General features: G+C 36.9%; 1 protein-coding gene across 2 annotated transcripts in view; it reads left to right on the top strand.

Annotated features, from left to right (window-relative positions):
- Positions 1 to 22789, top strand: part of Cd46 (CD46 molecule) — a 35851-nt gene extending 13062 nt beyond the window's left edge. For both annotated transcript variants that reach the window (XM_052200753.1, XM_052200752.1), the window contains 4 exons: positions 2459 to 2500; positions 8133 to 8168; positions 10355 to 10415; positions 20539 to 22789. In XM_052200753.1, the coding sequence (XP_052056713.1) occupies positions 2459 to 2500; positions 8133 to 8168; positions 10355 to 10415; positions 20539 to 20593 (194 nt within the window). In that variant the 3' untranslated portion in view covers positions 20594 to 22789. The remainder of the gene's footprint in view (positions 1 to 2458; positions 2501 to 8132; positions 8169 to 10354; positions 10416 to 20538) is intronic.
- The last annotated feature ends 2883 nt before the right edge of the window (positions 22790 to 25672 follow it).

Raw genomic sequence — 25672 nt, 5'->3', positions numbered from 1 at the left:
TTGGTATGCTGTTTGTAAGTTTTAAGAGTACTTTTTATATTCTACAAATAGCTTATCAAGTATGCAATTTACAAATATTTCCTCTCATTCTGCACATCGCTTTTTCACTCTGTTAGTGTCCTTTAGTGCACAAAACCTTTCATTTTGATGAAATTCAATTAATCTGCTTTGTTCTTACTGTGACCTATACTTTGTGTCACACTCAAGATATCAGTCAGACCTAAAATCACAAATTGTTTCCCCATATTTTTTTCTGAAAGTTTTATAGTTTTAGACATTATTTTTAATAATTTGATCAATAATTTTATTTTAAAGGTTTGGCCTCGTTCTTTTAGCTGAAAATATCTAATTTCCCAACACCAACTGGTGAAGAGACTACCCTCTGCCAGTGATTGTTCTTGTGCATCCTTTTTTAAAATCACCTTAAATGTGTATGTGTGTTTATTTTTGAGCTCTATTCCATTCCTTGGGTCTGTAATGCCTTTCTTTATCTCAATACCATACTGCTTTAATTAATATATCTTAGTATATTTTGAAACCAAGAAGTATGAATTCTCTCAACTTTGTGTTGTTCAGATTTTATACTGATTTAGGAAAGATTTTTCTACTTCTGAAGAAAGCATCATCACAATTTTAATAGAGGTTACATTGACTCTGTAAACTGCTTTGAGTATTAAATTATTTTATAAGTATTAAATAAGTAAATATCTTTTGTCTAGAAAACAGAGAATATCTATATTAGGTTTTTGTTGTTATTGTTAATGCAAAACACTATGAGAAACAATTTAAAAGGAAAAATGATATATTTTCACCATTTCAGGGGTTCTGCTAACAACACTGTTGTGGATCTAGGGTGAGGCAGAACATAGAGATGGGAGTGTGTGGCAGAGGAGTCTGTTCATCTTCTAACAGCTAGAGACAGAGAAACAGACCATGAATAGCCTTCTGAGGCATGCCTATATCCTCCAGCAGGGCCCAATTCCTAGTTGCTACCACTTACTTATGCTACCATCAAGTTATATATCTTGCAATGGACTCTATTAACTTAACCAGAGTCCAGAAAATGCCACCATTTTTCAATGACTGGGTCTATCAGTTGAGTACCAAGTTTTCAACACATGAGCTCTTTGGGGATGCTTTGTATGCAAAGCACAACCATGAGTTTCCATGTGTATATCTCTTTAATCTTTTACAGCAAAGGTTTCTAGATTTTACTGCCTTGGGATTATTTTTAGATTTTACCTTTTTAAATGCTATTTCTTTTTCATTTTTTCTTTTTTAGGAGTGTGTCTTATCCTGGTATTTTCCCTTGCTTCCTTCCTTCCTTTTTTTTTTTTTACATCCCCTTCCTCTCCCCTTGCTTCTATGAGACTATTCCTCCATCTAACCACCCACTCCTGCCTCCCTGCCCTCGATTCCCCTACAATGGGGGCATCAATCAAGCCTTCAGAGGACCAAGGATCTCTTCTCCCATTGATGCCTGACAAGGCCATCCTCTGCTACATATGCAGCTGGAGCCATGTTGTTCTGCTCAGGAACTTTCCCCCTGTGCCTATGTCATTGTTTTGCTCAGGAACTTTTCCCCTGTGCCTATGTGTTCAAGACCTCTCCCCACTTTTCTTCTATTATATTCAGTGTATTAAATGTTATTTCAAATATAGTTGTCATCATTTCCTTTTCATAGTAGTCATTATTCTTTGTGTGTTGATTTTGTGTTCTGCAGCTTTGCTGGACTCATTAGTTTTATGGAAGACTGTCTACACAAAAGCACATGTCATGGCTCAGACTGTAGCAAAGCACAGTGATAGGCTACTATGTTTAGGCCTATATTCAACTCCAACAGCACAATATCATGTAATTTTTAAACATATATTTTATGTATTCTTTTCTAACTTGTAATCATTTTCTTTTGTCTTTCTTATCTAATTGCTTTGGTTAGATTTCAATACCATATTGACTATAAGTGGCAAACAATGGTACCCAATCTTGTTCCTGATTTTAGAGGGAAAGTTTTCAGTTTTTCATTATTGATAAAAATTAACTGTGGGCTTTTCTTACATGGGATTTATTTTGCTGAGAATTTTTCTTTTATTTCAAGTTAATAACTAAAATATTTATCAAGCCTACTCAGTATCTTTAATTTTAAGTAGAACATCATGAAATATACAGACTAATTTTGAGAGTATATTAAAAAGGAACTGTGTTTACCACCATATAACATCACTATAGGGAATGTTAGTGGGCAGGAAGAAAGGTGATAATGAAAACATGAAAATGTAGGATTATACGATGCTACTCAAAATAAGAAATATTAATGAGATATATAAGGAAAATGAAAGTTTAGGAGCTTTTATAGATGGGTGAAAAATAAACTTAGGAACTTAAAGGATGTTTGACTTTTATTTCTTTTTGTTTTATTTTACTTAATTAATTTCTCTTTCTTTTTTTCTTTCTCTAGGATATCCTAATCCCCGTGAAGGAATAGTTGGACAAGAATTAGGTTATTATTTCAATTATTTACACCCCTGAAATATGACGCCTTAACAGTTTACATGGAAATATATATTTCAGTTACTAGCAGTTAAAGAAACAGCATATCTTGTTAGTAGTGATAGTTGATATTTACAATTACTAACTTTGGGCTAACACCAGGATAAATATAAGTTCTACCATGTAGAGTGATATATAGGTAAGTGATATATAGGTAGTAAGTTTCATAGAAGGTCCTTTATAATAGGAAAGTTAGTCAGCTGGTTAAAGTACATAAAACACAACCTGACTCCCAGTGTCTGATGTACACAGACCTTAAAGTGCTATTAGTTGGATTAGCTTTTTTTTCTGTAAAAAAGCTTTGGTTTTTTTCTGTAAAAAGATTGGTTTAACATATTTTATGTAGGCTTTTTTTTTCTGTAAAAAGCTTTGGTTTTTTTCTGTAAAAAGATTGGTTTAGCATATTTTATGTAGGCTTCAGTTTATACAATATTCATTAAACGAAATCAGGTATATATGTACAAGAATTAAAATTCAATAAAATTTAAAGACATGATAAGACAAAAATCTGCTACATTAAGAGGGCATCAGATCTTAGCCATTCTGACTGGTATAAGGTAAAATCTCAGGGTTGTTTTGATTTGCATTTCCCTAATGACTAATGAAGTTGAGCCTTTTTTTAAAATTTTTTTATTCGATATATTTTTTATTTACATTTCAAATGATTTACCCCCTTCTAGCCCCCCACTCCCCAAAAGTTACATAAGCCCCCTTCCCTCCCCCTGTTCTCCAACCCACCCCTTCCCACTTACCTGTTCTGGTTTTGCCTTATACTGCTACACTGAGTCTTTCCAGAACCAGGGGCCACTCCTCTGTTCTTGTTGTACCTCATTTGATGTGTGGATTATGTTTTGGGTATTCCAGTTTTCCAGGCTAATATCCACTTATTAGTGAGTGCATACCATGATTGATCTTTTGAAACTGGGTTACCTCACTTAGTATGATGTTCTCTAGCTCCATCCATTTGCCTAAGAATTTCATGAATTCATTGTTTCTAATGGCTGGATAGTACTCCATTGTGTATATACACCACATTTTTTTCATCCATTCTTCTGTTGAGGGATACCTGAGTTCTTTCCAGCTTCTGGCTATTATAAATAGGGCTGCTATGAACATAGTGGAGCATATATCCTTATTACATGCTGGGGAATCCTCTGGGTATATGCCCAGGAGTGGTATAGCAGGATCTTTTGTAAGTGAGGTGCCCAGTTTTCTGAGGAACCGCCAGACTGATTTCCAGAGTGGTTGTACCAGTTTGCAACCCCACCAGCAGTGGAGGAGTGTTCCTCTTTCTCCACATCCTCGCCAACACCTGCTGTCTCCTGAGTTTTTAATTTTAGCCATTCTGACTGGTGTAAGGTGAAATCTCAGGGTTGTTTTGATTTGCATTTCCCTGATGACTAATGAAGTTGAGCATTTTTTAAGATGCTTCTCAGCCATCCGAAGTTCTTCAGGTGAAAATTCTTTGTTTAGCTCTGTACTCCATTTTTAATAGGGTTATTTGGTTTTCTGGGGTCTAACTTCTTGAGTTCTTTGTATATATTGGATTTTAGCCCTCAATCTGATGTAGGGTTGGTGAAGATCTTTTCCCAATTTGTTGGTTGCTGATTTGTCCTTTTGAAGGTGTCCTTTGCCTTACAGAAACTTTGTAGTTTTATGAGGTCCCATTTGTCAATTCTTGATCTTAGAGCATACACCATTGGTGTTCTGTTCAGAAACTTTCCCCCTGTACCGATGTCCTCAAGGGTCTATCCCAGTTTCTTTTCTATTAGCTTCAGAGTGTCTGGCTTTATGTGGAGGTCCTTGATCTATTTGGAGTTGAGCTTAGTACAAGGAGATAAGGATGGATGAATTTGCATTCTTCTGCATGCTGACCTCCAGCTGAACGAGCACCATTTGTTGAAAAAGCTGTCTTTTTCCATTGGATGTTTTTAGCTCCTTTATCGAGGATCAAGTGGCCATAGGTGTGTGGGTTCATTTCTGGATCTTCAATCCTGTTCCATTGATCTGCCTGCCTGTCACTGTACCAATACCATGCAGTTTTTAACACTATTGCTCTGTAGTATTGCTTGAGGTCAGGGATACTGATTCCCTCAGAATTTTTTTGTTGTTGTTGTTGAGAATAGTTTTAGCTATCCTGGTTTTTTTGTTATTCCAGATGAATTTGAGAATTGCTCTTTCTAACTCTATGAAGAACTGAATTGGGATTTTGATGGGTATTGCGTTGAATCTGTATATTGCTTTTGGCAAAATGGCCATTTTAACTATATTAATCCTGCCGATGCTTGAGCATGGGAGATTTTTCCAGTTTTTGAGGTCTTCTTCTATTTCCTTCTTCAGAGTCTTGAAGTTTTTGTTATATAGATCTTTCACATGTTTGGTAAGAGTCACCCCAAGGTACTTTATACTGTTTGTGGCTATTGTGAAGGGTGTCATTTCCCTAATTTCTTTCTCAGCCTGCTTATCCTTTGAGTATAGGAAGGCTACTGATTTGCTTGAGTTGATTTTATAACCTGCCACTTTTCTGAAGCTGTTCATCAGCTGTAGGAGTTCTCTAATGGAGTTTTTTGGGTCACTTAGGTAGACTATCATATCATCTGCAAATAATGATAGTTTGCCTTCTTCCTTTCCCCTTGTATCCCTTTGACCTCCTTATGTTGTCTAATTGCCTGAGCTAGTACCTCAAGTACAATATTGAAAAGATAAGGAGAAAGGGGGCAGCCCTGTCTAGTCCCCAATTTTAATGGGATTGCTTCAAGTTTAGGTGTTGGCGAGGATGTGGAGAAAGAGGAACACTCCTCCACTGCTGGTGGGGTTGCAAACTGGTACAACCACTCTAGAAATCAGTCTGGCATTTCCTCAGAAAACTGGGCATGTTACTTCAGGAGGATCCGGCTATACCACTCCTGGGCATATACCCATAGGATTCCCCAGCATGTAATAAGGATACATGTTCCACTATGTTCATAGCAGCCCTATTTATAATAGCCAGAAGCTGGCACGAACCCAGGTATTCCTCAACGGAAGAATGGATGCAAAAAATGTGGTATACACACACACACACACACACACACACACACACACACACACACACACAATGGAGTACTATTCAGCCATTAGAAACAATGAAGTCATGAAATTCTTAGACAAATGGATGGAGTTGGAGAACATCATACTAAGTGAGATAACCCAGTCTCAAAAGATCAATCATGGTATACACTCACTAGTAAGTGGATATTAGCCTAGAAAATTGGAATACCCAAAACATAATCCACACATCAAATGAGGTACAAGAAGAATGGAGGAGTGATCCCTGGCTCTGAAAAGACTCAGTGTAGCAGTATAGGGCAAAACCAGAACAGGGAAATGGGAAGGGGTGGATGGGAGAACAGGGGGAGGGAAGGGGGCTTATGTGACTTTCAGGGAGTGGGGAACCAGAAAAGGGGAAATCATTTGAAATGTAAATAAAAATATATCGAATAAAAAAAAAAGAGGGCATCAGATCCCATTACAGATGGTTGTGAGCCACCATGTGGTTGCTAGGAATTGGACTCAGGACCTCTGGAAGAGCAGTTGGTGCTCTTAACCCCTGAGCCATCTCTCCAGCCCATGATTACTCTTCTTAAAAACTGCTTTTGGCATATATATATATATGTATATATATACATATATATATGTATATATATATATATATATATATATACACACACAGAGAGAGACACACATATATAATTGTTTCTCTATATGCATGGGAGATTTCACTGATAAACCATAGTAAATTGAATATCCCGAGTTGAAAATGCATTTAGCATACCTATCTGAAGATTATCATGGTCAGAGTTCTGATTTCTCTCATGTGATCCTGGATCTGTAGGAACAGAGGCTAGCCAATGCTGCCAAAATCTAAGATACAGCTTTATGTTATATTGTTAACCCAGGCAAAGGTCAAAATTCACAGTTCAACACTGGTTTCTGCTGAATATGCATCAGTATCATACCAATGTAAAAAGGAAATTATTTGGTCAACCCATTACAGTAAGGGCACTTTCTGTGTATACTTCAGCTTCAAATTTTGTGGCCACTGTGCATCACTATGATAGTAAATCCAGTGCTTCCTTAAACTGTTATACATGTGGTGACTGAAGAGCAGAATGAAGACTAACATTTCATTCTTCGACTGGCAGCAATTTAATAAAAATGATGCAACTTTAGAAGCAAATACATTGCTAGACTTAAATACTTCCAAAATTTAAGATTTTGTAGAATTTAATGTTATCTCGTGACCTGCTTAGCATTAACTGTTAATTCAATACCATCTAGAGTAACCTGAAAAGGCATTGTCAATTTAGGGATTGCCTAGATCAAGATTGGCCTGCAGGCATGGGGAAAGGGTGTTGTCTTTATTGCTGACTTACATAGGAGAGCTCATCTCAGTATGGACTGAATCTTTCCCTAGGCAGATGGTTCTATACTGTTTAAGAAAGCTAGCTAAAGCCGGACAGTGGTAGTATACACCTTTAATGCCAGCATTCTAGAGTCAGAGGCAAGTGAATCTCTAACTTTGAGGCCAAACCCTAATCCCTGAATCTCTGTAAATTTGAGGCAAGCCAGGTCTAGAGTGCTAGTTCCTCAAAAAAATGAAAACAAAATTAAAACCAAACAAACAAAAAACAAAACAACCCCCCCCCCCAAAACAAAAGAAAGCTAGCTAAGCATTAACCTTTTATCAAGCCAGCAATAACCTTTCTTCATGGTTTCTCCTGTATTCCCTTGGCTGTGAGTTTCCTGGTTAAAGGTAATATACATAGCTGACACACCTGCCTTCAAGTTCTTACCTTGACTTCCCTGAGTGAACTATAACCCAGACAAATTCTTTCCTTCTCTATGTTGCTTTTGGCCAGAGTATTTTATCTCATCAATAGAAATAAAACGAGCACACCCAGTCAGTCAATTATTAAATTCCTCTGCATGACTTATCAATGTATGCAGACGTTGTATCTTGAGCATGTCATGTAAGTGCTCTGCTACTGAGCTATATCTCTACTTCTTAGGTTACACTTAGAGAAGGGAAAGTCTTTGGCATTTAGCATTATGTTTTCATTTGGAAGGAGGGGCTGGGGTGGGATGAGGTCATAGGGAGGAAGACAGGGCCCTGATAGGATAGAATATTATTTGTAAGAACTTCAAATAGTATCTGTTTAATTAACTCACTGAAACTTATTTATAACATTGTACAGATCCACTTTTTGGGAAAAATGGATTTATTTTTAAAATTATAAGAAATTATAGAATGCATACTGAACCAAAGCAAATACAAGAAGGTAGTATATTGTGTAATGATTTTCCTCTATTCAGTGAATCCTAATTGTTCTGTAATAATGTTTACTAAATAAACTGATGGAGTAAGAAAAGAAATAATACTGAAAATTGAATTTCACAAGTTGGACCCCAAATCTGGAAATGGGCTTATACATATTTTTTTATATAAATAACTTGGTTACATTAGTAATTGTGTTCTCTTAAGTGTGGATTATCTGAACTAATCTAGACACTTCTAAATGTTTGGCTTCTTTTTTCTTTAGATGCATGGATTGTTGCTTTGATTGTTATTATTTCAAGTAAGTATCCCAAGCTTTTCACTGCTTAAATTTGTTACTGTAAAGCAGCACATTTTTTTTTTAAAAGACGAACTATTTTTTTTTTTTTTTTGGCTTGTATAGTTTTTAAACTTGAAATTAACTATCTTGGAAATACCTAGTTGTTTATGTATTATCCTTTGTTAACTTATATTATTTCCTTTTTCATTTTTATCGGTTATTTATTGACATTTCAAATATTATCCCCTTTCCCAGTTTCCCCTCCACAAACCTCCTATCCTCTCTCCCCTCCACCTGCTTCTATGAGGGTGCTCCCTCACCCGCCCAACAACTCCTGCCTCAGCACCCTAGCATTCCCCTACCCTCGGTCATCAAGTCTCCATAGGACCAAGGGGCACCCCTCCCAGTGATACCAGATAAGGCCATCCTCTGTTACAAATCCAGCTGGAGCCATAGGTCCCCCCCCCCCATGTGTACTCTTTGGTTGGTGGTTTAGTCCTAGGGAGCTTTGGGGGTAGGGGGTCTGGTTGGTTGATTTGTTGTTCTTCCTGTGGGGTTGCAGACCCCATCAGCTCTTTCAGTCCTTGCCCTAACTTCTCCATTGGGGTCCCTGTACTCATGTTTGACTGCATGCATACACATCTGTATTGGTCACACTATAGCAGAGCCTCTCAGGGGACAGCTATACTAGGCTCCTGTCAGCAAGCACTTCTTGGCATCAGCAATAGTGTCTGGGGTTTTGTGTCTGCAGATGGATGGATCCCTAGGTGGGACAGTCTCTGGGTGGCCTTTCCTTCAGTCTCTGCTCCACTCTTTGTCCCTGCACTTCCTTTTGACAGGGGAAATTCTAGATTAATTATTAATCCAGAACTTATATTATTTCATATTCTATATGTCTGCTTAGAAGTACCCTGTAAGCAGTGTGTACTTTCTTAAGATGACTTACTATGAATGTTCATCCTAAGTATGCTTTTGATAATTTTTTAAATTAAGCCAGGGATTTCCTCTTTCTTACTGTGGTATGTGATTCCAGAGAATCGGATTTAGAGAATAAAGAGTCTAGATGGAATCTAAATCTATAACTCCTTATCATTGAATTGTAACTGATTTATTTCTTCTGCTGAGATTTTGAGTATTGGCAGTGATTATTGATGGGATTCAGTAATTGCCTCACACACCACACACACACTGATCTCAGTCAGAAGAGTGTAATTTGAGCATACACACCAGGACGAATTGACCAAGGGCCATGGTCCAGATTCAGAAACTGAACCATGATGAGTTAAGATCCTAGAGCGTTTTTAAGCCCCAAATCCACAAACATCTGTGCCAAGTTATTTCACCGATCAGGATTTAGGGATAGGGGATTTCTTTAGGAACATGTCTTTGTTTTACATTTATCCTGCTCCCATTGGTTGGAATACTCAACTGTGGCAAGGGACTTTCCTTGTCTAAAAATCATGTCCTAACTTGTCCACCAGGATGGGACTTGTCTAACATTCATGTTTTAACTTGCTAACCAGGATGTCAGTTAGCTACTTACATGTCTCTTTCTGCCAAATAAGATTTCAGTTCCCGGGGCTGGAGAGATGGCTCAGCGGTTAAGAGCACTGACTGCTCTTCCAGAGGTCCTGAGTTCAAATCCCAGCAACCACATGGTGGCTCACAACCATCTGTAATGAGATCTGATGCCCTCTTCAGGTGTGTCTGAAGATAGTTCATAAATGAAATAAATAATTCTTTAAAAAAAAAGATTTCAGTTCCCAAGGAGGTCTTGGAAATAGTTTCTTATATTGGTGTAAGTGTCTTTCTTATGTTGAGGTCTATCCCACCAGCAGCCTATACCATAAATGCTTATACACAGGTGCAGTAAGTGCTGTTGAGTGGTTGGTTTAGCTTAGTTACCTACAAACTTATTGTAGGTAACTACACAAATGGTTCTATTGACATTTATTATAATTGGTTTCCAATGGCACAGAACATTATAGAATATGTAATCAGTCATGGCAGTAGAAAGTTTCCTAGTAACAGCAGAAACATATGAGAAAGTTTCCTTATAATGGTAGGTTAACCAAGTAACTGTTACCTAGGCCATAACATTTTATTTACCTAGCTAGGCTTTAACATTCCATCTAGGCCTTAATATTTCACCTAGGCCTTCATAGCTCTCAGAGTTAGACATGCTATTTATTTTCCTTTTCTTGTAGTTGTTGGAGTTTTGGTAATTTGTCTCATCATGCTCAGGTATTTTGAGCACAGGAAGAAAGGGTAAGTATTCTAAGTTGTTATTCATGCAACTGATTTGTCTTCTGCATTGAGCACCCTCCTTTTCAAAGTATGCCTGTAGTAATGTGCCCTACAAATTGCATTTCTTTGCTAAAACGTGGTCAGCTATTCTAACATCATTGTAGCACAAGGATCTGTATGAAGTTGCTTTTTTTTTTTTTTTTTTTTTTTTTTTTTTTTTTTTTTTAGCAGTTACCATCAGTACAAGAAAGTTTCCTATGGGATTTGAAGTTTAAGGTGCTTAGTGAAACAAGATCATTATGAAGTGTTCCCTGTTTTCTAAGTTCACAAGTAGCCAAAATTAAATTTAAAATATTTCACTGTGATATTTTTACTTTGTACACTGTGATTTTATGAGAAAAACTTACATTTGTCTAACTTGGCTAGTGGTAAAAAGCTATGTAGGGGGTGTTCCCCGCCACCATCTTCGCTCCCAGACGGACAGGACAGGCAGCTCCAGGTACAGAGATATCCCAAGTTTAACATCACTTGGGACACAGACCACCAGGCTTCTGCCTGTGCCTAAGACCTGGACAGCTCTGTGGTTCATCTGTGTGCTAGCCTGTCATGGGTCATTTGCCCTGCAAAGTAATAGGCATTTGGAGGGGCTCCCTGCTGCCATCTTCACTCCAAGACAGACAGGACAGGCAGCTCTAGGTACACAGAGACAAGCCCGAGTATAACATTGCTTGGGGTAAGGCACACCAGGGTTCCAACAGCACCCAAGAGTAGGACAGCCCATCAGTGTTTCCCCTGTGCCAGGGGAAACCCAGTCATCCAGAGGAGAAGAAATAGCCTTACAGGCTTACAGGAGGGTCAAGCACCAGACAGTGACAACAGGACCAACTAACGCCAGAGATAACCAGATGGCAAAAGGCAAAGGTAGGAATGTTACTAACAGAAATCAAGGCAATATGGGAGCATCCGAACCCAATTCTCCGACAATGGCAAGTCCTGGATACCCCAACACACTAGAAAGACAAGATTTGGATTTAAAATCACTGGTCATGATGCTGTTAGAGGAACACAAGAAGGACATAAATCTCTTAAAGAAATACAGGAGAAAATGGATCAAAAGTTAGAAGCCCTTACAAGGGAAACACAAAAATCATTTAAAGAAATTCAGGAGGATATGGATCAATAGATAGAAGTGCAAAAATCACTTAAAGAAATACAGGAGAACTTGGGTCAACAGGCAGAAGTTATGAAAGAGGAAACACAAAAATCTCTTAAAGAATTACAGGAAAACACAAACAAGTGAAGGAACTAAGCAAAGCCATCCAGGATGTAAAAACAGAAATAGAAACAACTAAGAAATCACAAAGGGAAACAACTTTGGAGATAGAAAACCTTGGGAAGAAATCAGGGGTCAAAGATGCAAATATCAACAACAGAATACAAGAGATAGAAGAAAGAATCTCAGATGCCAAAGATACCATAAAAACCATGAACTCAACAATCAAAGAAAATGCAAAATTGAAAAAGCTCCTAACCCAAAACATCTAGGAAATCCAGGACACAATGAGAAGACCAAACCTAAGGATTATAGGTATAGATGAGAGTGAAGATTTACAACTTAAAGGGCCAGCAAATATCTTCATCAAAATTATGGAAGAAAACTTCCCTAACCTAAAGAGAGAGATACCCATGAACATACAAGAAGCCTACATAACTCCAAACATACTGGACCAGAACAGAAATACCTCCTGTGACATAGTAAAACCCCAAATGTACTAAACAAAGAAAGAATATTAAAGGCAGTAAGAGAAAAAGGCCAAGTAACAAATAAAGGAAGACCTATCAGAATTACACCAGACTTCTCACAAGAGACCATGAAAGCCAGAAGATCCCGGGCAGATCTCATGCAGACCTTAAAAGAACACAAATGTGACCCAAGACTAAAACTCTCAATCACCATAGATGGAAAAATTAATTAGCCCAGAAGCCCTGAATACCCAAGCCACAAATTGCATAACAAATGACTCCCATGAAGAAGTATGGAGAGGGTCCTGATCCTATGGAAAGGACTGATCTAGCATGGGAAGAGAATATAAAGACAGAGAAAAAGGAGGGAGGTGATTGGAGAAGGGATGGAGAGAAGAAGGTTTATGGGACATGTGGGGAGGGGGATCCGGGAAATGGGAAATCATTTGGAATGTAAACAAAGAATATAGAAAATAAAAATATTAAAAAAAAAAGAAAAAGCATAAAATCAACTCAAGGAAATCAGTAACCTTCCTATACTCAAAGGATAAGCAGGGTGAGAAAGAAATTAGAGAAATGTCACCTTTCACAATAGCCACAAACAAAATAAAATATCTTGGTGCGACTCTAACCAAACAAGTGAAAGATCTGTATGACAAGAACTTCAGGTCTCTGAAGAAGGAAATCGAAGAAGACCTCAGAAAATGGAAAGATCTTCCATGGTCGTCGAATGGCAGGATTAATATGGTAAAAATGGCCATCTTGCCAAAAGCAATATACAGATTCAAGGCAATCCCCATCAAAATCCCAACTCAGTTCTTTATAGAGTTAGAAAGAACAATTCTCAGATTCATCTGGAATAACTAAAAGCCCAGGATAGCTAAAACTATTCGCAACGTAAAAGGACTTCTGGGGGAATCAGTATTCTGAACCTCAAGCAGTACTACAGAGCAATAGTGTTAAAAACTGCATGGTATTGGTACAATGACAGGCAGGTAGATCAATGGAATAGGATTGAAGACCCAGAAATGAACCCATACACCTATGGTCACAAAGGAGCTAAAACCATTCAGTGGAAAAAAGATAGCCTTTTCAACAAATGGTGCTGGTTCAACTGGAGGTCAGCATGCAGAAGAATGCAAATCGATCCATTGTTATTTCCTTGTAGTAAGCTCAACTCCAAGTGGATTACTGACCTCCACATAAACCAGACACACTGAAACTAATAGAAAAGAAACTGGGGAAGACCCTTCAGGACATGGGCACAGGGGAAAAGTTCCTGAACAGAACACCAATAGCTTATGCTCTAAGATCAAGAATTGACAAATGGGACCTCATAAAATTACAAAATTTCTGTAAGGCAAAGGACACTGTCAAAAGGACAAAACGGCAACCAACAAATTGGGAAAAGATCTTCACCAACCCTACATATGACAGGAGGCTAATATCCAATATATACAAAGAACTCAAGAAGTTAGACTCCAGAGAACCAAATAACCCTATTAAAAATGGGGTATAGAGCTAAACAAAGAATTTTCACCTGAAGAATTTTGAATGGCTGAGAAACACCTTAAGAAATGTTCAACATCATTAATCATTAGGGAAATGCAAATCAAAACAACCCTGATATTTCACCTCACACCAGTTAGAATGGCTAAGATTAAAAACTCAGGAGACAGCAGGTATTGGCAAGGATGTGGAGAAAGAGGAACACTCCTCCACTGCTGGTGGGACTGTAAGCTGGTACAACCACTCTGGAAATCAGTCTGGTGGTTCCTCAGAAAACTGAGCATGACACTTCCGGTGGACCCTCTTATACCACTCCTGGGCATATACCCAGAGGATTTCCCAGGATGCAATAATGACACATGCTCCACTATGTTCATAGCAGCCTTATTTATAATAGTCAGAAGCTGGAAAGATACCAGATGTCCCTCTATGGAAGAATGGATACAGAAAATGTGGTATATTTACACAGAAAATGTGGTATATTTACACAATTGAATACTACTCAGCAATAAAACACAATGAATTCATGAAATTCTTAGGCAAATGGTTGGAACTGGAAAATATCATCCTAAGTGAGGTAACCCAATCACAAAAGAATACACATAGAATGCAGTCACTGATAAGTGAATATTAATTAGCCCAGAAGCTCTGAATACTCAAGACACAATTAACATATCAAATGATTCCTAAGAAGGAAGGAGAGGGCCCTGGTCCTGGATAGGCTTGATCCAGCATTGTAGGGGATTACCAGGACAGAGAAAGGAGAGGGGAGTGATTGGGGAATGAGTGGAGGGAAGATGGCATATGGGGAGGGGGGAACTGGGAAAGGGGAAAGCATGTGGAATGTAAACAAAGAATATAGAAAATAAAAAAAGAAGCTATGTAGGGGTCTGTTTTTTTTTAAAATACAATTTAGAGTCATTTATTAATGTTAACCAGAGTGATTAAGACTATCACCATTTGATTTTTTTCATGTTCTCCTAAATTTTTTGACTACTAACTCATTCATTAATTAGTATCAGAAATAGCTAAAAGGGTAAAAGTAGAATAAAGTAACTTTATTTTTAAAGTAAATAAATTTAAGTAATAAAGTAAGTAAATTTACTTTAAAAATAAAAAAATTAAAATAAATATGCAATCACTAATATATGAATAAATACATTTCATATAAATAAATAGATAGGTTGAGCTTTTTACAAGTGAAAAATATACTTCTATCTTACGGCCCAAACTTAATGATTAATTTAAAAGGAAACATGAAATAGGGCACTCTATTATCTTTTATCTGTGTTCTACCTCGATAAAGACTAAAACAAAGCGGGGGGGGGGGTTAAAACAGGAAAAATTAAAAATACATATACTTCAAAAGAAATGGGGATTTAGAGGACATGGGGGTATTTAGGATAGTATGTCCCTCAGTAAAAACAGGGAGTTAAAGTATAAAATTAAATGTAGCAACTTTACATATAATGGAAAATTTGGAATAAATCTTAGGACACAGATTACATTAGTGCTTTGGAAGTTTCTGATAGGATTTAGGTAATTTCATTTTTTCTTGTCACTTTAAAATAGCTCTGAAATCATCCCTAATTAATATAAGACCCATGTTTCATGTTTCCTTTTAAATTAATCATTGGGTTTGAGCTATATGATTGAAGTATATTCTTCACTTGTAAAAAGCTCAATCTTCTCATTTATTTATTTTTAATATAAAGTCACTTTATTCTAACTAACTTAAATAAAAACATCAGAGAGATTGTTGGTGGCTCTTATTTTATTTTATTTTATTTTATTTTATTTTTTGGTCTACTTTATTGGGTTCTTATATCTACCATCCTTCCAACCCCTATTCCACTCTAATCCCTTTCAACACCTCCCCCCCCCCCCAACTCTATATAGGAGGGAAAGAAGGTTAGAGGGGAAGGGGGCACATAGATCTCTTTAGACTACTTCCTGCTGATTAAGGGCTTGAGTTCCTTGGGGCAAATTTAGTCTATGGGATCAGGAAGTCTAATTTCTTCTTCTGCTCTTTGTTCAAGACAACCTGACAAACAGCAGCAGCAGGAACCAGCAGCAGCCTCATAAGAGCACCCCACCCACCTCAGGGTATACCCTAGTGGAAGTTCTCAGAATTCCAAATATACACACTTGAAGAAACTATCGGTAGCTGGCAAAACCATTCCCTGCTAGTGCAAGAGGCATATCAAAATCACCTGCTGTAAAGCAACCTCTTACCCCATATCTGGGATTGAAACAAAAGCATTCACATAACTAGGATTTTAAAGAAACCAAAATTCTCACTAGATTGAGGAAACCACGCAAACACTTGCCCAGACTTGCCCAGTCCCAAACGCTATACATTTTAGTGATCTTCTATACTGTTAGTAAAATCATCCTGAAGCAACAGAGCTTTGGTTAGGTTTTACATTTTCTCTGTCAATTAGATTTTTACTCTCCTACCACCAAAAAAGGAGGTGAGGCCTCTACGCCAGAGTTAAAACTGGAAAAAGCAAATACATTTGGAAGCTTTTAAATATTACTTTATCTGTTTTAAATATCTGTAATTCCTTTATTTGAATCTCAAAATTTATATTTATAGAACATTTAAAAATAACATTTGATATATCTATTGATTATGTTTTTAAGCCACATGTATAAACAATATCAATAAGTAATACTATCAGTGGTTTTACTAATTAAAAGGCCTGTGTAGAAATAACTTCCAAAGAAAGTAAAACAACGTAGCTTTTCATTGCCCTTTTTTGTTATTTAACATTATTCCATGAAAAATTCATGATAGATCCATAAAAATATTTATGTACTATACAGATTGTATAGCTACCAGTTAATGGGTCTTTTCAACCTAAACAATTATCTGGTCATTGTCCTTACAAATTAAAGGTTCAACAGTGACTTGAAAATCTAAAAATAATCTGTTTTGTAATTCTTCATGCTCATATGTAACACCACAGTAGTCTAACAGAAAATTAAATATCTAAAAATGTTTTGGAAGATAATTTGTCTTCAAACAGTGTAATGTAGGCACTGTACAAAATATTACAACTTTAGATAAAGTGCCCAAGAATGGTGTTGAAAGTAGTTAATTGCCTCTTAATTGCCACTGAGCTAAAATATAAATTGTATTGACAGTCTTTTAGGATATAATTTGCACCTTTTAATGACTAGATGCCAATATAACCTATGATGGTTAAATTAAAAGTTAGGTTTTTCCATACTTATCACACATAAGGCATTGGGGTCAATCTCCAGCACACAGAAAAAGTAATTTAATTTTCAGAATGCTTGCCTTCAGAACACTGAGTCCACATACAGATGTGTGTGGTTATTTCTGTTGTTTGTTTCAGGGAGTATCTCCTTATGTGGCTCTGGCTAGCCTCGAGCTTGTGATTATTCTCTTGACTTGCCTCCCTAGTGGTAATATACCTAAGTCCCAAAGAGTGAGATGCATTTCTTCTTTAACACCCAAGCAATACTTCTTTGTAGGCTTATGAATCACGTGGAGATCTTCTGATCCTTTGGTCTGGCATAGGTCTGAAACCTACTGTTAAATGCATTCCTAATGATGCTGTTTGATCCACTGTATATAATTAATCACACTGTTGAAATTTTAAAAATTACTGTCATGCAGTCTTTTTATTTTCTTCTCTGATATTTAAGATCATTAAGTCTTTCTTTTTTTATTATTCCTTTTTTCTTTTTCTTTTCTTCTTCTGTTTCTTATTTCTTCTTTTTTTGAAATAGGGTTCCACTATGTAGCTCTAAGTATCCTTGAACTCACTCTGTAGACAAGGCTGGCCTCAAACTCAAGAGATCCACCTGTCTCTGCCTCCCAAGTTCTGGGATTAAAGGATGCACTACTACATCCAACTATTTTATATGTGTGAGTATGTGTGTGTGTTTATTTTTATTTGTAGATGTGTTTTGTCTACATGCATGTAAATATACATGCCTGGTGCATGAGGCTAGAGTAGGGCACCAGATACCCTGGAACTGGAATTACAGCCAGTTGTGAGCCACTATGTGGTTCAAGGAATAAAGTCACTTTATTCTAACTAACTTAAATAAAAACATCAGAGAGATTGTTGGTGGCTCTTATTTTATTTTATAACCCTCTATAAGTGGTTTTATAAAATAAAACCCTTATGTTATTTTATAACCCTCTATAAGTGCCTTTTACCACTCACTTTTTCAAGAGTGGGTTAACAGTGGTTTTATCTTTCGTGCTATTTTCTTTTTAAGATTTATTTATTTTATTATATATGTGAGTACACTGTCTCCATCTTCAGACAAACCAGAAGACATTGGATTCCATTACAGATGGTTGTGAGCCACCATATGATTGCTGGGAATTGAAATCAGGACCTCTGGAAGAGCAGTCAGTGCCCTTAACTGCTGAGCCATCTCTCTAGCCCTTATGCTATTTTCTTAATCATGTTTAATCTCTATAATCTTTCCCCTCAATGTGGCTTTCATTTCCTTTAAGTTATCAGGAATAATAAATTCATTTTTCCTCTAATCTTGCTTGACAATCAACACAGAAGACTGCTGTGAGAAAATATGTAGATTTTCCACACACAGAAATCAATCAGATCTGCAGTAGACAACAGTTGGCGCCTTTTATTTATTTCAATTCAGATCTCCACAACTTTCCCTTTTAGATGTCAGTCCCAAGCTCAGTTATTTTACCTGTGCTTCTGACCCACCAACTACAAGGTACGTTCACCACAATTAATTTGCTAGAATCACAGAACTAAAACTGATTTGAACTGCAGAGGAAACTGTATACAGCCAGAGAAGGAGCAAAAAGGCTCCATGCCTTCAGGAGGAACTACCCCTAGAAACTGTTGCCCACCTGTCTGGAGTCTCCAAACCAGTCTTTTCTGCCCCCCTTTAAATAATCATGATTAATTAGATCATTTAGGCTTCAGTTCTCTTTGGAGGTTGGATAGTATGGGCGAGTTTCAATCATCAAGTACTGCCTAGCTCTTTTCCGAAGCTTCTGAGAGATTCCATGAATCAGTTCATTAACACACAAAAGACACCATTTTGAAGACTCTAAGGATATCAAGAGTTGTTGGTCACAGAACAATAATAAAGACCAAATATATATTTCACAATACCACATTGCTGGCTAACTTTTCATACAAGACTATATAAAATGTTTATTTTCTATTTTGAGAAAAAAACCGGAAGAAAGCATAGATGTTCTCAAATTGCTGTTAAAGTATGGTTTTAAAAACTGGCTTTGATGTAAACAGATATTTGTGATGACTTAAGAGCATGATGATCCTTTTCCAGCCCTCATCACAAACCACAAACATTGTACAAGTAATACTTCAAGAGCATTAACACCTTTTAAGTTTGTGAAAAAAACTTAAGAATTCTAAAGTATTCTATAATATTGGTTATTGTCTCTCAGGTATAAGGAAAGGATAGAATTTGGACTGGGGTGGTAACTTCTCAGTAAACTATTTGCCACATAAGCATGAAGTTTAATTCTCAGGATCAACAAAAACAGCCAGGTGTGCCGGTCCATGCTTCATAATCACAGCACTGGGGAGGCAGAGATAGACAAATTCCAGGGATTGCTATTCAGTCAGCCCAGTATATCACACATACAAAAGAGTAAGTTAGGATCACTGGCATGTCTCAAATAAGTATAGTCCAAAGTATCTCTCCATTTTCCTTCCCAGTTACCTTTGTTCACTTTCTTCCTCTTGGAAGCAACTGCTTGGCGCTTAAAAGCCTGTGTGCTTCTGAATAGGTACTTTTTTTTTTAACTGTTTTCACTTGTGAAGGTTTTTATATACGCATCATTTTCTTTACTCCAGCTAAGATATTTCTTTACTTACATCCAGAGAGAGGTAAGAGTTATTCTATAAATGAGTATTATTTGCATAATTCATGTGTTTTGTTTTCCATAATAGTAATTTTCATTGTTTTCCATTAGTGGTGCTAATGGAATGCTAAGATACTAGTTGATATTACTTAAATTAATATTGACTGATTTATTTTATGATCTGTAAGTTGTATGCTTAAAAAAATGTAGTCAGTACAGATAACTGAGGAGTTCCTAACATGGTGCAGAAAAGTCAAGAATCCAATTAATTTCAGCATTTGTTTTCTATTTGATTGAAATGTATGAGCCTTCAACAGACTGTTCTATGATTTTTTTTTTATACCAAAGAATATGTAGGAAAATATTGTTAGGAAAATAATTGTTTAGAAATCATATAACAAAATTACTATTAACCCCCAAATTTAGAGGCCATGTTGTAAATTACATAAGGATTATCCTGCACATGATTTTAATCCCAACACTCAAGAGGCAGAGGCAGGCAAATCTAAGTTTGAGGCTAGCCTCATCTATATAGTGAGATCCTGCCAAGGCTACATAATGAGACCCTGCCCCTTCTACACTCCCCACCAAAAAAAAAAAAAAAAAAAAAAAAAAAAAAAAAAAGAAAAAAAAGAAAAGAGAAAGGAAAGAAAAAAAGAAAAAAGGAAGTAAATAAAGAAAAAATGTATGGAAAAGAAAAATGTATGCCACAGAAAGCAACTATACTCAATGCAAAGTCAAGATGTCTCAAAAATACTTGATTTGTCATAAAGTTGATTCCCAAAATAAGAGATTTACTATAGCTTTTCTCCAATATTAAAATTATATAAACCTGAACTGTTTTTCTTACAAAATGTTGTTCTTTGAGCTTTTACATTATTTGTTTTGAACAGAAAGTTGAGAGGTAAACACAAACAGCACTGCCAAAAGTGCTTATCCGCTGGGTGGTGTATGATTTTAGAGTTAATGTCACATACTTGAGTGAGAATCCTGAAATTTCAGTTGATAAGCCTTCATTCAATAACTCCTTAGGCCTCTCTCCTGTCTCCCCCACGACCTGCTCCTGCCCCCTTGTCAGCTGCACTGAAGGAGCTCTGGAGGCTGACCATACTCAAGTAGAACAGAGCCTGACTTCCACCAGGCCGCAACCCAGTCAGTCTCTGAGGAACTAATGCTGAGAGAAGAAACTGCCACTCCTGATTAATTGTCCTTTCTACGGTGTATTAAAAAAAAAGAAAGGAAGGAAGGAAGAAAGAAAAAGAAGTAAATAAAGCAAATGTATGGAAAAGAAAAATGTATGCCACAGAAAGTCATATGCAAAGTCAAGATGTCTCAAAAGTACTTGATTTGTCATAAAGTTGATTTCCAACATAAGATATTTACTATATAGCTTTTCTCCAATATTAAAATTATATAAACTTTCATGTTTAGTACCATAGAGGGGCCAAGGAAACATCACCTTGAGAAGACCGTGAACTGAAACTGAGTGAAGGTGAACCCTGTTTTGAGTATAAACACCTATAGTCACTCTGAGTGACACTCCAACCCTTTGTGCCCTCCAAGTGGATATTTCAGGAAGATTGTTTTTCTTGAGCAGAAAAAACAAACAAAACAAAAAACCACCTAGGAATCCAATTAAGAAAAATTGAAATCTGTACTCATTTTCACATATTTAAAAAAAGAAAAAAGGTAGCAACTGTACCTCTGCATGGTGCTACACTTAAAATCACGGCATTATAAAAAAAAAAAAACAAAAGATAACAAGTTAAGAAACAGAATATACTAAATGTTTAAAGACAAGAAATGTCTTTACTGCTTTTAAACTTAATTTAAAATATTTTTAATCAAATATTTTATTTTCAAAATAAATTTACCTTTATAGCTTGCTCTGATTCAAATTTAATCTTCAAATTAGTGTTTATATTTTACACGTGTCTGTATAAATATATCTTTTATTTTTATGAAATATTTTACCAGTTATATAAGTAGAAGAAAAAGTGTTTTTTAAAAAATTGTCTAAATGGCAGAGAGTCATATTTGAACTTAAAATGTTCTTTTAACTTCAGAAATGTATCTGCAGCAAGATGAATATCCCATGTGTGCAAGTCATTACTGTTCCATTTTTGAAAACTGGATCTTCATGTCTGGCAAAAGCAAAATTGTATATTTGCAGGAGCTTTGTTTGTGGTAATGTGTATGTGTTTCTAATGTAAATGAAATCTGTTTATAAATAGAATCTGTGTCCAACCTCTCTTTCATAGCCTCACATTTCAGCCTCTGCAGCTCACCAAGGGTTCTCAGTATCCAGCCACGAGTGCCTGTGTCCTGAGCAGAATGTTCTGCCTGTGACATGGTATGTGCAGGACACAGGCACTCATGGCTGGATACTGAGAACCCTTGGCCACATTTCCAAGCAGACACCAGACCTTGTCCAATTTGAGCTCATATCCCTATGCCTGACACTTTCACTGCACATAATGGCTTTGAATTAAGCACATCTGTGCCTTCCACACCCCCAATCTGTCACCTGAAATGCTTAATATTCTCTCCAGATCCATGTACCTCTAAGGCCAATGCATGTCCTACCCATCCCGCGAAGCTCTAACTCCTCAGGTTATCCTTTATTGCTTAGCCTTAAGTTAGCCACATTTAAGATTCTGTATACACGTGTCTAAAAGATGTAACTTTCATATCTCTTTAATGTATTCATATGGCTTAAAAAACAAAAAACTTGACCCATGTAACTAATAGGACATGATTTTTTGTATGTGAAAATAATTCTTGCTGCCTTTGCAAATATGAAGTAGGGCAGATTAAGCAAAGCCAGGCCAGTGTTTCTCACCTGAGGTTGTCCACTAGCCTCCCCCAGGGTTCTTCATTGACACTCGAGTACCACCCCAGTGGGCTCTCCTGCTATGAATTTGAGATGTGGCCTAAACACAGGAGGTTTTAATTTCTCTGGTGATTTTAATTTGCAGCTGAGGTTAAGAACTTGCATTTGTGATTAGAGAACCTGACAGTCAACTCTCCATATAAGGAGGATAAAGGCTTAAAGAAAATCATAGTTTAATTCTGCCTATTAAAAACCAAAATTTCAAAGACTTTAACTTAAAGTTGGTCATGGGTTAGGGATGTAGCTCAGCAGAAAGTTTGCTCAGCATGTACAAGACCATGAATTCATTCCTTAGCACTTGGAAGAAAAAAAAATTAACAGATTATAACATACTCTTATTTGCTTAGAAGTCTTGATGTCTTTCAAAATAAGCAATGATAAATTGTAGGTTTAAAATACGACAGTAATGTTTATGAATAAAATAAACACAGAATGAAAATTACATTGACTAAAGCATTTTAGAAAATTAACATGAGACCTAGCATATTTTTAATTGGTATAAAATATATAGAGAGGACATTTACAGTAACCAACAAAAAATTGTCTGAATTATGCTAGAAAGACTTAGGGGCAAAAAGAGCCTGAATTTGCATCCCAATTTTAAGGTTTAAGGGAAATAAGCAATTCTAAATAAACAGTTCTAAAGCTCATGGTACCAGAAAGCTAACATTTTAACCATAGACAATTTGCTTATTTAAGAACAGAACTGGCTGAATCTGATACACAACTATTCTTCCCTACGCATCAATGTGCTTAAGGTCTCTAGGCTCATCCTGAGGTTACCCTAAAATGAGCTGTCAGCCTTTGAGATCATAGCACTGCTGCCCTCCTGTGGACTGTTTAGATATTGACTCCAGAGCCATTAATTTTATTTTAGATCAGGTAGAACACTAGCTGTCTTCGGCTTTTGTGAAGGTAGTAATTTTTTTGTTCCCCACTTCTTAAATATGGGGGAAATATAATACTTTGGGGAACAGGCGAATGCATAATTTCCCTTCTTGCTTGTTTACACACAGCAGGCGAACATATTACCACACAGACAATGCTGAAAAACTATCCACCTTGATTCCTGACATGACTGGACAAAACCCAGTAAATACAGGTAGTAAGACTGAAGTGAGGAATAGCTCTGAAGACTGTTGTACACTGCAATGCTAAACCCTGTGCTGAACCACTATAAAACAGGAGCTTTAGTGTTTGGGGCTTATGGCTTCACTGGGAATTTAGGGAATGTCTAATACTTAGGTGAACATATTAAGTATGGTAATTGGAAAAATTAAATCATCTGATTACCTACCTCCAATGCCTCCTTAAAAAATATTAAATCTGTACTTGAGGTAAGCTTCAACCATGAAGAATTCATTCTGGAGGCTTCCATAGCAATATACTCTTCAAATTGATGTGCAGGTTAATCACATCATGATTTTGTTAAAACATGAACACTGATCAGAGAAGACAGTGTGACCACAGAGGTAAAATGTGACCCTGCTGGCCTTTGAAGCTGGATGGAGATAGCACGCCAAAGAACACAGACTGTTTTCAGACAGAAGCAAGGAAACTAATTTTCCTTCATATTTCCGAAGCGTTTGTGTCTGATAGCACCTTGATTCCAATCCAGTAAAAATGTTAGATTTCTGCTATCCAGACCTTTTAAGAATGTTGTGTATGTTAAGATATCACATTTGTGCTAGTTTGTTACAGTAGTGACTTGAAATGTATGCACCAACATATTAATTGGCAGCATATAACTATGACCAAAATAGTATGGCATTTTTAGAAACAGGGAAGTGGTGCTCAACCTTGGCTGTACAAACTCATCTGAGCCCATTCTAAAGCCAGCTAGAATAGTACTTGCCTGTAGGAATGGGACCTGAAGCTGAGGATCACTCTTTTGGTGACCAAAGCCAGAACAATGTGGCAGTGGGTTAGAACGTGCCCCAGATCAAACACAGAACTATCTTAGGCTTCTCTGAAAAGCATGTTAATATTAGTGTGCTATCTATTGCTGAGACTATATGCCAGCTTCCGAACAGAAGGCCTAGACCAGCTTCTTAAAGATGCTAGGGTCTAGACTTAAAATTTGGTCTACTAAACTGGTTGCAGATCTTTGATCCCCACAGTTAACAAAAATACACTGTATTTACTTTTAAAAAGTCTGGTAAAGCTTAATTTAAAAAATAATGCTTTAACGAAAGACTTCATACCAGGGTTGACAGCATGGTTTTATAAACCTGACTCAGGAGGGTGCTGCCAAAAAACATCTACATTACCAGCCAATTATGAAAAACTATCCCAGAGTGACAATTTTATGTAAAGGGCTATAAGCATCCAGATTAACAACAACAACAACAACAACAACAACAACAACTGGGAGGTGTTCTGGTTTCATTTCGCTTTTCAGAACATCAGGATATGGAACAGTTTAAGCATTTTATGAGAATATTATGATTTTTCTAAATGGAAATAAATCTTAAATCATTGTTTTTATGCTTTTAAATTCCACTTTCGAGCACTTAACTCATTAAAGAGCCAGAATCATGACCTGGGGGAGTTTAAATCATATTTTCAATACAAATTAATTGGGAGCTTTGGACAAGGTAGCTAGGTTTATATAAAAAAGACTTAATGTGTAGTTAATACCACAGACCCAATCTGTCATGCTTCAGAGGAGCTGCAGTCTCCTACTTTAGTGGGGCTAATTAGAAAATACAGCTGAGGGACCCTGCCATTCCTGCCAGCACATCCTGGGACTTAGAACATGGATTCTTCAACAAAAGCTTGAAATAGCTTTGCAGCTGCAGGATGCATCATAGTCACTGCGAAAAAGTCTTTCCAGCAAATTCTCCACAACAGCCTCCCACTTCCAGCGAAATGGGCAAGGCAGCCATCTGGGGTAAGGGTACTGGGATGAAAGCTTAGAAAAGGCTTCCTGAGCAGCTGATTTGCCATTAGTTATTAAAACCCACTGGCTTGAAATAATTGTACTGCAGGTAGTTCATAGTTAGCTATACAGCTCCTATGGAAAGGGCCACCTGCTTTATTCCTGAAAGTTCTACAACTATGAATCCTGCCCCTCCACCACCCCCAATGCTGGCAAATCTCTGAACAGTTTTACAGAACTGATTTGCCGCCTATTGAAGGGTTCAAATAAACTATCAGTGGAAAGTAAAACTCCATCTGCTACAAATACAACTGAAATTAGCCTGCTCCCCTTTAAGGGCCATGTGACAGTGTGGTTAAGTAAGTTCCCTGCAGCAACACTGACAGGAGGAG

The sequence above is a fragment of the Apodemus sylvaticus genome, chromosome 12 (genome assembly GCF_947179515.1).
Source record: "Apodemus sylvaticus chromosome 12, mApoSyl1.1, whole genome shotgun sequence".
In the NCBI taxonomy this organism is placed as follows: Eukaryota; Metazoa; Chordata; class Mammalia; order Rodentia; family Muridae; genus Apodemus; species Apodemus sylvaticus.
The sequence above is the reverse complement of the archived record's forward strand: the minus strand, read 5'-3'. Positions and strand labels throughout refer to the sequence as shown.